Source organism: Pseudopipra pipra, chromosome W (genome assembly GCF_036250125.1).
Source record: "Pseudopipra pipra isolate bDixPip1 chromosome W, bDixPip1.hap1, whole genome shotgun sequence".
NCBI lineage: Eukaryota > Metazoa > Chordata > Aves > Passeriformes > Pipridae > Pseudopipra > Pseudopipra pipra.
Genome location: NC_087580.1, coordinates 6070012 through 6082776, shown reverse-complemented (window position 1 = coordinate 6082776; position 12765 = coordinate 6070012). Strand labels below are relative to the sequence as shown.

The 12765-nt window shown below is 54.4% G+C and overlaps 1 protein-coding gene and 1 long non-coding RNA gene across 3 annotated transcripts; both read left to right on the top strand.

Moving 5' to 3' along the window:
* Window positions 1–104: 104 nt before the first annotated feature.
* LOC135406478 (uncharacterized) lies at window positions 105–4027 on the top strand. Its single transcript, XR_010426278.1, has 2 exons — window positions 105–3652; window positions 3844–4027. It is a non-coding gene; the product is annotated as an uncharacterized LOC135406478 (long non-coding RNA).
* Window positions 4028–6418: 2391 nt separating this feature from the next.
* On the top strand, window positions 6419–11141 carry LOC135404413 (hydroperoxide isomerase ALOXE3-like). Of its 2 annotated transcripts, XM_064639137.1 has the most exons (13): window positions 6421–6633; window positions 7055–7253; window positions 7328–7409; window positions 7500–7622; window positions 7721–7824; window positions 7919–8241; window positions 8317–8520; window positions 8651–8737; window positions 9229–9398; window positions 9475–9596; window positions 9690–9790; window positions 10308–10478; window positions 10691–11141. In XM_064639137.1, the coding sequence occupies exons 1-13, from the start codon at window positions 6496–6498 to the stop codon at window positions 10868–10870; spliced, it is 2004 nt and encodes a 667-aa protein (XP_064495207.1). In that variant the 5' UTR covers window positions 6421–6495; the 3' UTR covers window positions 10871–11141. The 2 variants fall into 2 exon arrangements, with proteins under 2 accessions (XP_064495208.1, XP_064495207.1); XM_064639138.1 differs by lacking the exon at window positions 10691–11141 and having other exon boundaries at window positions 6419–6633; window positions 9924–10351.
* Window positions 11142–12765: the final 1624 nt, after the last annotated feature.

Here is a 12765-nt window from a genome sequence, read left to right as displayed (position 1 = left end):
ACACTGTTCCCTGGCAAAACAAATTGGCATCATTGGCTCGGATCTGAACAAAATGTTGCTTTTTAAATTTAAATGTGAGGGATCAGTCCCATTGGCATCATTGGCTTGGATCTGAAAAAAATGTTGCTTTTTAAATTTAAATGAGAGGGATCAGTCCCATCCCACATTTTCCTCTGGGATGATATTCCCTATAGTTTGCTGGCTCTTGAGTGGGCTAAGGGTCTCAGCCTCCTTCACAGCTGTCCCAGGCAGGGCATGGGGAAGGGCCCGTGTCCCGTGGGTGCTGGAGGAGGTGGTGGGTGGCGGGACCCCTGGGCACAGACCCCCCTGGTCACAGAGCCCCTGCGCCACCACCACACTCGCTCTTGGGCTGGGGCTGTTGGAAGGTGACGCTGCAAAGGCCGCGATGACAAAGCTTCTGCCCCAAGCCCTGGCACTGCTGGGGAACTGTGTGGCCCAGAATTGTGGGTCTGGGCTGGGGAAAGGCAACGGCTGAGGATCATCAGCCCCATCCCAGCCCAGCTGAGCTGTTCCTGCAGAACAGCCCTCATGGCCCTGTGGCAGCTCCGAGTCAGTTTTCTCTTCCCAGCAGTGTAGATGGCTCCAACCCCATGCCAAGGGCTGTTCTCCAGGTACACAGTTCAAGGCAGAAGCGTGCTGCTTTGGGGACAGAGTGTGTTGGCTGGGCAGGCTGGAGGAGGCAGGAGGAGGCTGGGCATGAGTGCTCGCATATATTAGCTGAGCTGAGCTGATGTCTGTTACCACGTTAGCTCTAGAATTACTCTGAAGCCCAGGAAGACTCAGGTCCCTTGGGAAGTGAGCATGGAACTTTTCCACACTGTTGGATCAAGTTCCCGTCCCAAACTCCGAACCAGCGTGAGGTGGAGGGGGGCACAGGTTGGGTTTTGCCCCATTCCCAGGTTGCGCAGGAGCAGTGCTGATTCCAAGCCGCCGTGGCAGCACGAGCCGCACCCCGTTGTGCCGTCCCGGCCCCGCGCCTCGCCGCGACCCGAGTCGCAGCTGATGTCGCGTTCCGAGCGCCACTCGCGGAACCTGCGGCGCGACCGGCCTCGCCTCCCCGTCCCCGCAAGCGCCATTACGCAGTGCTGCCGCTGCAGCATCGGTTTCGCCTCCGGAGCACTCCGAGGAGGACCCAGAATTTACAGATAAGCAAAAGACTCCTGACTTTCAGAACACGTGGTCGCGAGTGCGGGGGCGAAGGGCGCGCGGTAAACGTGGTAGCTTTGGAGGTTTTTCCGGGTCTGTTTTCGTCTGACCGGGATCTGCGCGGGGGGAACGCAGCCGCCGCCGGACTCGGGGGAGCTTCTGCGCCGGAGGCGACCTGATGGAGGAGAAGAAAAAGGAGGACACAGCTCCCCGGGAGCCCTAGTCGAGCTGCGGCAGCTCAGACTGGGCAGGATGGGACGGCTGACAGAGGGACGGGAGGTTTTAGATTCTTCAGCGGGGGGTGGGGGGACGCGGTTGGCATGGTTGCCGCTACTATTCCAATGTGAAGACGAGAAAGTCCGGAGAGCGCAGGGGACGCGAGCCGAGACTGCTAGCGAGGTCAGGATTATCGGTGCTGGGAAGGGCATATATTAACTGCACTATCGACGCTGGCAGCGCTCTGTTTCGTGCTGCGGGAGTTCCGACTGGGAAATTGCGAACAGCTCGCCAGCACAGTCAGCGCGGCTAGCAACGCAGAGGTAACGCTGCGAGAAACAGCGACCACGCAGCTATGGGCCGCTAAATGTAGCCCTTTGAGTCACAAAAAAGCGGCTTTGCTAATGGGCAGGTCATCTGTTACTTTAAAAAGTGCTTTTTTGTTGCCAGGGGGAATGGATGCAGATTTGGGGGGGGGAGGGGGCGAGTCAGATGTTTGCCCCTCACGATTTCAAAACACTATTTCGTTTAATAATGACCGATATGCAGTACACAATGTGGGGATCGAGGCAGAATCAATTAGCAAAGAAACAAGCGATTGCAAATTCGGCTGCAGAAACACGTAACGCTTTGCAAACCGTTACTGCGGATGCTTTGATGAGGCAAGGTAAACAAGTCTCTGACACGGTGCAAGCCCGGAGGACGTGCCGCGCTGGGCTGCAGCAAATAACAGATAGCAGTGCACATCTCCAATTCTGTTCCGGACACAAACACGCAGAGAATGCCCTTTACCCATATTAAACAGCAAAAATGGGAGGCAAAAACAAACATATCAAACATTTTTAACAGCAGAACAGACGTCTCTGCCTCACAATGACCCTTAAAAAACACTCAAACCTGTTTAGCAAATATTCCTATACTGACGTCGCCGAAGCAGAGACATCATAGCCATCAACAGCCCAGGTATTAACTCTGTTTCCATTAGTCCCACCGAAATCACTCATTCTGTAGAGCAGAGACTGCTTCAGTCAGGGGGAGAATCAGTTAACAGAAGATTTTTCCTAAAAGCTACTCTTTTGGCAGCTAAATCCACAGGTAACCCAAGAAACAAATAGCCCTATATGGATGAAACAATGGCTACTCCATTTACAGCCATTAGTGGAGGAACAACTAAATACAGCCTCTCTTGTTAGCAGAAAGCCCTTCACGAAACTATCCATCTCTCGAGTCTGGGGGAAAATGGATTTTCGTGGTTTTTACCCCTGTCTCAGAGTGGGGGAAAACTTTCAAAAACCAGGATTTTACAATTTTCTAGTGTGATATATAAATAATTGTGATTCGTGAAACAAATGGGTGATTATATCAAAATAAAACAAACAGATTGTAAAACTTAATTACACCCCCATAAAGAAATAAAACAGACCCTCACAAGGTCAAGAGGTCTAAAACCTCCCTACTCTCCTAAGAATAAAATATAGTAGAACTTTAAATCTTTAGGCGCCTGTTCGTCCAAGGATGCGTGAATTATGACTGGTTGTAGAGATAACCCTTTTAGCTTTAGCTGTAAGAAAACCCATATATTAAATACTTAGCAAAAACCTGTAGAATGTATATGTATATGATATAATTAATATGCATGAAGTAGCTAAGATAAATACTAAATGTACCCTGTAGTAGGTGTGCAGATTTGGGAAACTGGTCCCATTTCCGTCACCCAGCCGGCTGCTTGCTTTTACCATATAACAAACTATTATTCGAAACTTATAGAAACTCGAGACTTTGTTTATCACACTAGGTTAAAGAAAAAGGTAAAAAAAACCCTCTTGCAAAACTTCTGCCTTTGCAAGAGAAAAGATATTACTACTTACGTAATAGCAGTCATTTGTTGCTTGGCAACTGGATTGAGACAGATCCTATCCCGAGGTAGAAAAACGAAAAACTTTCCTACTTATTTTTTGGTTAAGTTTTCCTGCCTACAGAATATGGGGGAGGGAAATTTTCTTTGTTATCTAAAACCCTTAAAGTTGCTTTTTGAGTTTATCTCCGCAAGACCAGAACACTGGGCGCCTGCCTGAGCAAGCAATGACAAGCTCCATTCAGTGAAAATGAAGAAAATTGTTTTCTGATTCCTGTGACATCCACGAATGAGAACTCTCACAACAAAAGAACATGCTGAACAGTGAGGTCGGGTGAAGCAACAACGAGATTGGAGACTGTGGAGCGGGGAAAAAACCAGACCTTGCAGAGAACGGAACAGCTCATTACAGAAGTGAGTTCATAGCACCGAAAACTGCCGTCTCCGTCTCCCTAGGTGACAGCAGCCAATCGGATGCTGCGGTCACACTTTTTGCCTTATAAGGAATGTTTTTCTCTTTGTGTTTGTTATAAAATGGCTACGACCCCCAGTAAACTTGTCTCAGTTTCTCCCCACGCTAGGTCCGTGTCCTTAATGTCTTGCAGGTTCCCAGGTGTATTCATTGTTCCTGCAGAAACTCCTGGACTTTTTGCAAATGTTTTTTAGATTGTGACCTTTTGATTTGCTGGGATTGTGCTCGGGTTTGGATCCACTCTGCTGCTTAGACCTGTCTGTTCCTGCAGTTGCCCAGAACCAACTTCTATAATCCAACAACAGTTTTGCTTCTGAGCAATTCTGACCTTTGTATTTGTTTTGGAAGAACAATTCCAGAAGGAGCAGAGGATGCCAGAGCAGGAGATGCATCTCCCGGGTGTTCAGGCTTCCCTGGAGTCAGATACCATTCATCCAGAAGCTGAGCTGTCACCCCATGTGCTCCCCTTCTGAGGGAGCACTCCCACTCACTCCCAATCAGATCACAGTTGCCCCCTGTGTGGTCCTAATTGCTCCCAGTCACTCCCAGTATGGTTTTAATAATCTCCAGTATGATTCCAGTCACTTCCATTATGGTCCCAGTCAGTTGCAGTCACTCCCAGTATGATCCCAGTCACCTGTAATATGATGCCATTTGCCCCCAGTGTGGTTGCAGACACTCCCAATATGAACCCAGTTGCTTCCAGTCACTAGTAGGATCCCAATTGCCCCCACCTTAGTCCAAGTTGCTCCCAGTCACCCCCAGTGAGGTTTAGGTATTTTTCCAGTCACTTCCAGTATGATCCCAGTCACTTCCAGCTACTCCCAGTAGAATCATAATCACTCCTGGTTACTCTCAGTATTATGGCAATCACCCCCAGCTTGGTCGAAGTTGCTTCATTCATCCCAATCAGTCACCCCCAGTATTATCCCAGTCAATTCCTGTCACTCCCAGAGTGATTCCATTATGATCCCAGCCACTCCCAATATGATCCTGGTCTCTTCCTCTATGGTCTCAGGCAGTTCCAGTCACTCCCACTAAGGTTCATGTAAGTTCCACTCACCCCCAGTATGATTCCAGTCTGATCCCAGTCACTCCTTCTATGGTCTTAGGCAGTTCCAGTAATTCCCAGTATCATTGATTCCACTGTCCTGTTACTGACAAAGATATCAAACAGCACTGATCCCATCCCCCTCCCTTGAGGATGCCCCTTGTCACCAGCCTCCACTCTGCCATTGAGCTCTTGGCTGCGACCTTTTGAGTGTGACCATCCAGCCAATTCCTTATCCACTGAGTGGTCCATCCCTCATATCCATATCTCTCCAGTTTGAAAACCAGAGTGTTGTGCAGGACAGTGTCAAATGCTTCGCACAAATCCAAGTGAGTGACATCAGTTGCTCTTCCCCATCCACCACTGCTGTAACTCTGTCGTGAAAGACACCAAAGTTGTCAGGATTGATTTGCCCTCAGTGAAGCCATGTTGGCTGTCACCAACCACCTCCTTATTTTCCATGTACCTTAGCATGAATTCCAGGAGGATCTGCTCCATGATCTTGCCCAGCACAGAAGTGAGACTGACCAGCCTTGTCCATGATTAAACATGAAAGGATCCAACTTGGCTTCATGTTGTTCCCAAAACAGGTGGTGTGGACACCAGGGACAATGTCACAGATGCAATCAGATCTTCTCCAGGGCCACCGTGGGGCTCTGGGTGCCTCCAAAGCAGTGGAGGAGCTGGAGACCAAGGGCTTGAAAGACCTTAACTGCCCCCCACTGCTCCCAGGATACCTCAATGCCCTCAAGAATTTGATCTGCATGTTGATCTCCTTCTGTCCATCTTCTTGGAGAAGGAGATACATGCCTAAACCTCCATCCTCTCCACACCCTCTCTACAGGTATTTATGGAATTCATGAGGCCCCACAGTGTCTCCATTCCAGCACCCTCAGCCTTCTCCAGTCCCAGTCATCATATTGGTGGCCCTTCCCCATGTCTGGTTTAAAGCTCCCTGAGGCGTCTGGCCACCTAACTGGTGATGACCCAGTTGTTCCAGCTGGTCAGGTGAATCCCACCACCTCCCAACAGACCTTCTCAAAAGTGAATCCATAGTCATGGAAGCCCAAACCTTGAGTACGGCACCAACCAAGTGCTCCAGTCCCTTCATAACCATCCATGGACTCTCTCCAGTATGGCCATGTCTCCCCAGGACTGGGAAATGCTGTTCCTGGATCACACAGGTGAAGAGACCCTGGGGGGCAGGTTGAGCTTCTGGCCCATGGTTAATGTCCCTCCCTTGGCCCAAGGCCACCCCTGGGGTCATCGCTTGGATAATGTCCCCATGGCCAGCCCTGGGGCCGTTGCTTGAGTAATGTCCCCACAGCCACCCCCAGGGCCATCACTTGGGTAATGTCCCCACAGCCACCCCCAGGGCCATCACTTGGGTAATGTCCCCACAGCCATCCCCAGGACTGTCACTTGGGTAATGTCCTGAAGGCCACCCTCAGGACTGTCACTTGAGTAACATCCCCACAGCCACCGCCAGGGCCATCACTTGGGTAATGTCCCCACGGCCACAACTGTTGAGATCAGATGTACTGTTGAGATCAGATGTACCGGATGCTGGCTGTTAGTGATCTGATAACACTCCCCTGAGGAAGAAGGATCTGTCACCCACTTGCGCAACAGCCACAGGAGTTGAGACACCCAAAACACACAAAAGAGCAGTTTGCACCCCAGAGCCCCTCACTCCTCTCTGAAGGCATCTCCTGGACACCACCTCAGCTCGCCATGGCCAGGTACAAGGTGACAGTGGCCACAGGTGATGTGGCAGAAGCTGGCACCAACAACTCCATCTCCATCACCTTGGTGGGCAGCCGAGGCGAGAGCCGCAGGACCACTGTCTCCCTCTTGTTCCTGCCGGGACAGGTGGGGATGAGGACACAACGCGTGGCAGAGCTGTCCTGGGGACATGAGAGGTGGCATAGGCTGTCCCAGGGACATGAGGGGTGGCACAAGCTGCCCTGGGGACATGAGGGGCTGCACAGACTCTTCTGGGAATACAAGGAGATGGTGGAAAGGGATTTGGGGGAGGATGCTGGGAAAGGGGTCTTGTGGGGATGGGTGGGAAGAAGTCTTGGGAGATGGTGGGAAGGGATCTTTTGAGGGGGGGAATGGAGGAAAGGGGTTCCAGGGGTGTAGAGGAAAAGGATTTGGGGGGGATGGTGGAAGATAAGGATCCTGGAGGGTTGGAAACAAGGGGATGCTCTGAGTCTCTTCTCTGCTGGTGTCCCCTGGTGCCACCCTGGGGCATCTGCCCATTCTTCAGAAGCCATTCCCTCCTCTTCAGGAGAAGAGCCTGTCTGTGGACTGTGGGCAGGACCTGGGCCCTATTGTCCTCATCCGCCTGCACAAGTGGCGACTCTTCTTGGAGGATGCCTGGTTCTGCAAGGATGTCCGGGTGACAGCCCCTGATGGCACCCTTTACCGCTTCCCCTGCTACCAGTGGCTGGAGGGGGTCACCACAGTGGAGGTGCGGGAGGGCTCAGGTAAGACACACCTAACCCCCAATCCTCCTCTGACGGCTGGAGGTCCAACCTTGACACCATCTCCTCCTTTCCAGGGAAGAAGCTGGCGGATGATGAGCTGCAGATCCTCAAGGAACATCGACATCGGGAACTGGTGGCACGGCAGGAGGCTTTCCGGTGACAGTGGGGACATGGGGACAAGGCCCACCTTGGCCGGGTGGGCTGGTCAGCAGTGATGCTGATGTCTGCCCCCATGTACTACATCAGGTGGAAGAACTTCGCCCAGGGCTGGCCCCGTTGCCTCAACGTGGGCTCCATCCTCGAGTTGGACTCCGATATCCAGTTTTCCTTTGTCAGAGCCACTGACTTCACTGGTTTCCTCATCTTACAGTAAGCACTGCCCTGAGGCTGGGTAGGATCAGGATGGTGGTGGGAAGAGGGGCCAGAGAAGAGAGGAGGTTGTGCTGAGGTCCCCCTCTGCCCCGTAGAGGGGCCTCCCACTTTCTGTCAGGGTTCCTGCTGAGAAGCACCTCCTGGGACAGTCTGGATGAGATGCGCACCATCTTCTCCCGGACACAGGGAAGAGATATTGGTGGGTGCCTTGTGTGTTCCCCTCCCCACCACTCAGGGCTTCCCTTTCCCTGGAGGATGGGTAAGTGGGTGCTGATATCTGACCACCCTGCTAGTCCCTGAGTATGTGGCCAAGCACTGGCAAGAAGATGAGTTCTTCGGTTACCAGTTCCTCAATGGCAACAACCCCATCATCATTCGGTGCTGCACTGCTTTGCCGCCCAAATTCCCAGTGACACCAGAGATGGTGGCTGGTTCACTGGGGAGTGGCACTGACCTGGGCAAGGAGCTGCAAGAAGGTCGGATTTTCATCGTGGACTATGAGGTGTTAGACAACATCCCAGCTGACACCATCAGCGGGCGCCAGCAATACGTGGCAGCCCCACTCTGCCTCCTTCACCAGGGCACTGATGGGCTCCTGCGCCCCATTGCCATCCAGGTAGGGATGCCCCACATCCAACTGTGCCGTGGGGAGGGTGAGGATGGTCCCAGACCATGGGATGGTGTCCCACAGCTCAGCCAAACACCAGGACCCTCCAGCCCCATCTTCCTGCCGAGCGATGACGAGTGGGACTGGCTGTTGGCCAAGACCTGGGTGCGCAATGCTGACTTCTACATCCACCAGCTCCTCACCCACCTGCTGAGGACCCACCTGTTCGGGGAGGTCTTTGCCATTGCCACCCTGCGCCATCTGCCCACATGCCACCCCCTCTTCAAGGTAAGGTCCCCCCTGAGGGCCACCTGCTGCCCCCTCACTCATCTGACAGTGGTAATGGCCCATGCGACACCCTCCCCAGCTTCATGTGGGGGGTCCCTGGTCACCTGCCAGGTGTTGGTTCCCCCCTCAGCTCCTCATGCCCCACTTCCGCTTCACACTGCACATCAATACCTTGGCGCGCAGCGTCCTCATCAACCCCGGCGGCCTCATCGACAAGGTAAGCCCTGGGGCCTGGGAGTACTGGGCTCTGCTGGGGCCACTGGGGCCTCGTGGGAGCACCGGGGGGCACTGGGGTGTACTGGGGTCATTGCGGTCAGTCTACTGGAGTCCGCTGGAGGCACTGGGGGCCACTGAGAGAACAGTGGGCACTGGGTGTACTGAGGGGTATTGGGGGTGGTGGGGTCTACTTGGGCACTAGGAGGCAGAGGTCTACTGGGAGTTCTGGGGGGTACTGAGGTGCTACTGAGAGCACTGGAGTGTACTGGAATTGCTGGGGAACAGTGTTGTGTACTGGGGAAACTGGGGGGCCCTGGGAAATATGGGAGACCTGGGAGACACTAGAGAACCTGGAGTGGAGGACACTGGAGAGCACTGGGGTGCACTGGGGGACTGGGTGTGTACCTGGAGGACTGGTGCTCTGGGAACACTGGAGGACACTGAAGTCTGGCACCTCCTGCCCTGCCCACCCATGGGTGTCTCCTCTCCCAGGGCTCAGGGGTGACCTATGAGGGGCTGAAGCTGGTGGTGGAGCGGGGCCTGGAACAGGTGACCTACACGTCCCTGTGTCTCCCTGATGACATCCACCACCGTGGCATGTCCCATGTCCCCAACTACCACTACCGGGATGACGGGATGAGCCTCTGGGAAGCCATTGAGAGGTGAGACCAGTTTCGGGGGTTGGAAGTGGTCTCGGGTGTGCCTCAGGACCTCACAATCATCTCATCCCTGTGGCAGCTTTGTCACCGGCATTGTGACGTTCTACTATGGTGGGGATGCTGCAGTGTGCGGGGACACGGAACTGCAGGCCTGGGTGATGGACATCTTCACCAACGGCTTCTTGGGCAGGACCTCCTCAGGTAGCACACCTGCAGCTGCCACGGCATGTCCCCAGGGGTGGCAGGAGACACGGACAGGTCCCTGAGGCTCTTGGCTGTCCCCCTCCCACACAGGTGTTCCCTCCTCACTGCAGACAGTGGAAGAGCTCATCAAGTTCCTCAGCATGGTGATGTTCACCTGCTCGGCTCAGCACGCAGCTGTCAACAATGGGCAGGTGAGACAGGAGCCAGAGACCTAAAGGATGTCCCCAGCTGTGCTGGGGTCATGTCCCCCTCCCAGCCTTTTATGTGCAGGAGGGATGTCCCCATCCTGAACCAATGTCCATGTCACACTAATCTACATGCCAGAGGGATGTCCCCATCTTGAACTAATATCCACATCACACCACTCTACATGCCAGAGGGGTGTCCCCATCCCTCCTGTCCCCATATTGTAAGGACTTTCCCATTCTACCTCAGAAGAACGTCCCCATCCAATGTCTCCCCATGCCAGAGGTATGTCCCCATCCATCCCCTCTTCATGCAGGAAGGGATGACCCCATCCATCCCATCCTCTCTCCATAGTGGAGAGAATGTCCCCATCAGTCCGTGCTGGACAGGATGTTCCTATCCATCCCCTTGCCATGCTGGGAATATGTTCCCATCTCTCCCCTCTCTGTGCCAGGGGACGTCCCCACTCATCCCCTTGCTGTTTTGGGAGGGTGTCCTCTCCAGTGACGTGTCCCCCTGCAGTATGACTTAGGTGCCTTCGTCCCCAATGCCCCATCCTCCATGCGCCACCCACCACCCCGCGAGAAGGGACGGGCCTTCCTCCAGCACTTCCTCGACACGGTCCCTGAGGTGGCCACCACTGCCAACATCCTAGTGACCCTGATCCTCCTCAGCTCCCAACTCAAGGACAGGGTGAGTCTGTCCCCACAGTTCCCATGGCCTCCCCAAGTGGGTCCATGGGGCTGGGAACCCCAAAAGGCATCCACAAGGCTGGATGTCACCACCTTTGGTGTCCTCAATCCTGGAGGGTGGCCACCATTGCTCCACTGCTACCAGGGTGCCAGAGAACCCCCCAATAGCACCAAGGTGTTGAAGCTGAGGGATCTCCATCCCTGTCCCCCCAGAGGCTCCTGGGACAGTACCCTGAGGAGCGGTTCACAGAGGCGGAACCTCGACGGCTTATCCGGGCCTTCCAAAGGCGGCTGGAGGAGATCCGAGACCGGATTGAGGAGAGGAACTACCTGGCTGAGCTGAGATACAACTACTTGAACCCACTGGAGACTGAGAACAGCATCTCCATCTGAGTGCAGTGGCTGCACCCATGCAGCACCCACAGCACTCTCAGCAACCCCAGCACCTGGACACCCAATGCACCCAGCACCTCCAGTTCCCAGCTCCACCAGCACCCCACACATAGCCACCCCCAACACTCCTGTCACCCAGCATCCTGCACTTGGACAACCCCGGCACCCCCAGGACCCCACACTTGGATGCCCTCAGCACCCACCTCCTCAGCACCCTCAGCACCCCCTGCCCCATTTCCTTCCCCCCAATAAATGCCAGCTGTCAGTCAAACCCTCACTGCTCTGGGGGGGCACTCTAAAAGTACAGGAACCCCATGGTCCCTCCCCACAACCCCCACTCAAAGTGGGAGCTGGATTGGGGCAACTGAGACATGATACCCGCTGCTCCCAGTGGCCCCTTCCAGTGCTCACAGTGTCCACCACTGGTCCCCAGTGACATCAGTGTCCCCCTGCAGTGCTCGCCAGTTTCCCCAGCGCTCCCAGTGTCCTCCTCAGTGTTCCCAGTGCCCCCCTATTACAGGGTAGACTGGGAGCTTCAGACAAAGTTTATTAGAGAAAATACTTTTGAGTCACAAGGTCCAGAAAGGATTCCGAACACCCCAAAACCCACAGAGGACCCTTGGCTTTCTAAACTCCTTCTCCAAGGGGAATGTTGGTGTGGCTGCACCCAGTCCAAGCCCAGCTCCCTCAGCCTCTCCTCACAGGCAAAGTGCTCCAGCCCCTCCACTAAACCTGCTCAAGCTTACAGACATCTTTCTTATGTTGAGGAACCAAAAACAAGGCACGGTAACCTGGATAATCCATCACCTTGATAGGGGTCACACAGCCCAGGGTGCTCCTGGCCTCCCTTGCTGCCTCCTGCCCAGCTCCCTGCCCACCAGAGTTTTCTTACTGGACTGCTCCCAGTCGGGCAGCTCCCAGCCTGTGCCATGGCCAGGATGAGTCCCTTGCAGGGGCAGACACTGGCATTTGTCCTTCTGGGATTTTATGAGGTTCCTACCAACATGTGCTCTCCCCCTCCTTGAAGCCCCTCAGCGAGCAGAGGCCTGAGAGACCTTTCCAGTAAAGACTCAGGCAAAGAAGCCATGGAGTCCCTCACCACCACATCAGCATCTGCTGGAATTAAATCCCCCTCCCCACTCCACAGCAGCCCTGCATTTCCCTCTTTGATCTTTGGTCTCCAGCAGAGAGACTGAAGCTCTATTTGCTCTTGGCTTTTCTTGCAGCCACCAACTCCAGGTGAGCTTTGTCTTTCCCACAGTCCCACCTGCACAACCCAGGCCATGCACAGAAATTCCTTGTCTGGACCTGGTCTTGCTGTCACCCCCTGGCAGCAGCTTCATGACCCCTGTTCGTAACCTGTCCTGTGACATCCCAGGCCTACTTCCATCACATGGCCCCACAACCCCAACTGTGCAGGCCCAGCCCAGGACAGGAGCACTCAGGGGGGAGAATAGACCCTCTGATGGGATGTCCAGGGCAGTCCTTGGGACTTGGTCACCCCAGAGCTTTCCTGTTCAGCGGCCTCTCCAAGATCTTGGAGAGGCTCTGTCACAGAGAGTCCTGCTCCAGGATCTGCCAGGTTCTGGGCCAGAAGAGAGGCCAGGCAGGACTGGCCATGGCCCTGGAACAGGCCCTGAGCCCAGAAGGAGGATGGAGGGGGGCACAGCAAAACTCACCCATAATCCTGCGCTGAGCAACCAGTGCCAGAAATGGCTGAGGAGAGAGGCTGGGGGGTAACTAATGTCCTGGGTCACCTTCCTGGTCTGTTCATGCCACCAAGGGCACAGATCAGCCTCCTCTCTCTGGAAGTTTCAAATATTTGACACCTTCCACAGGCCCTGGTTCTGCACCACAATCCCCCTGGTGTGAGTCCTCCTCCTGCACGGTCACAC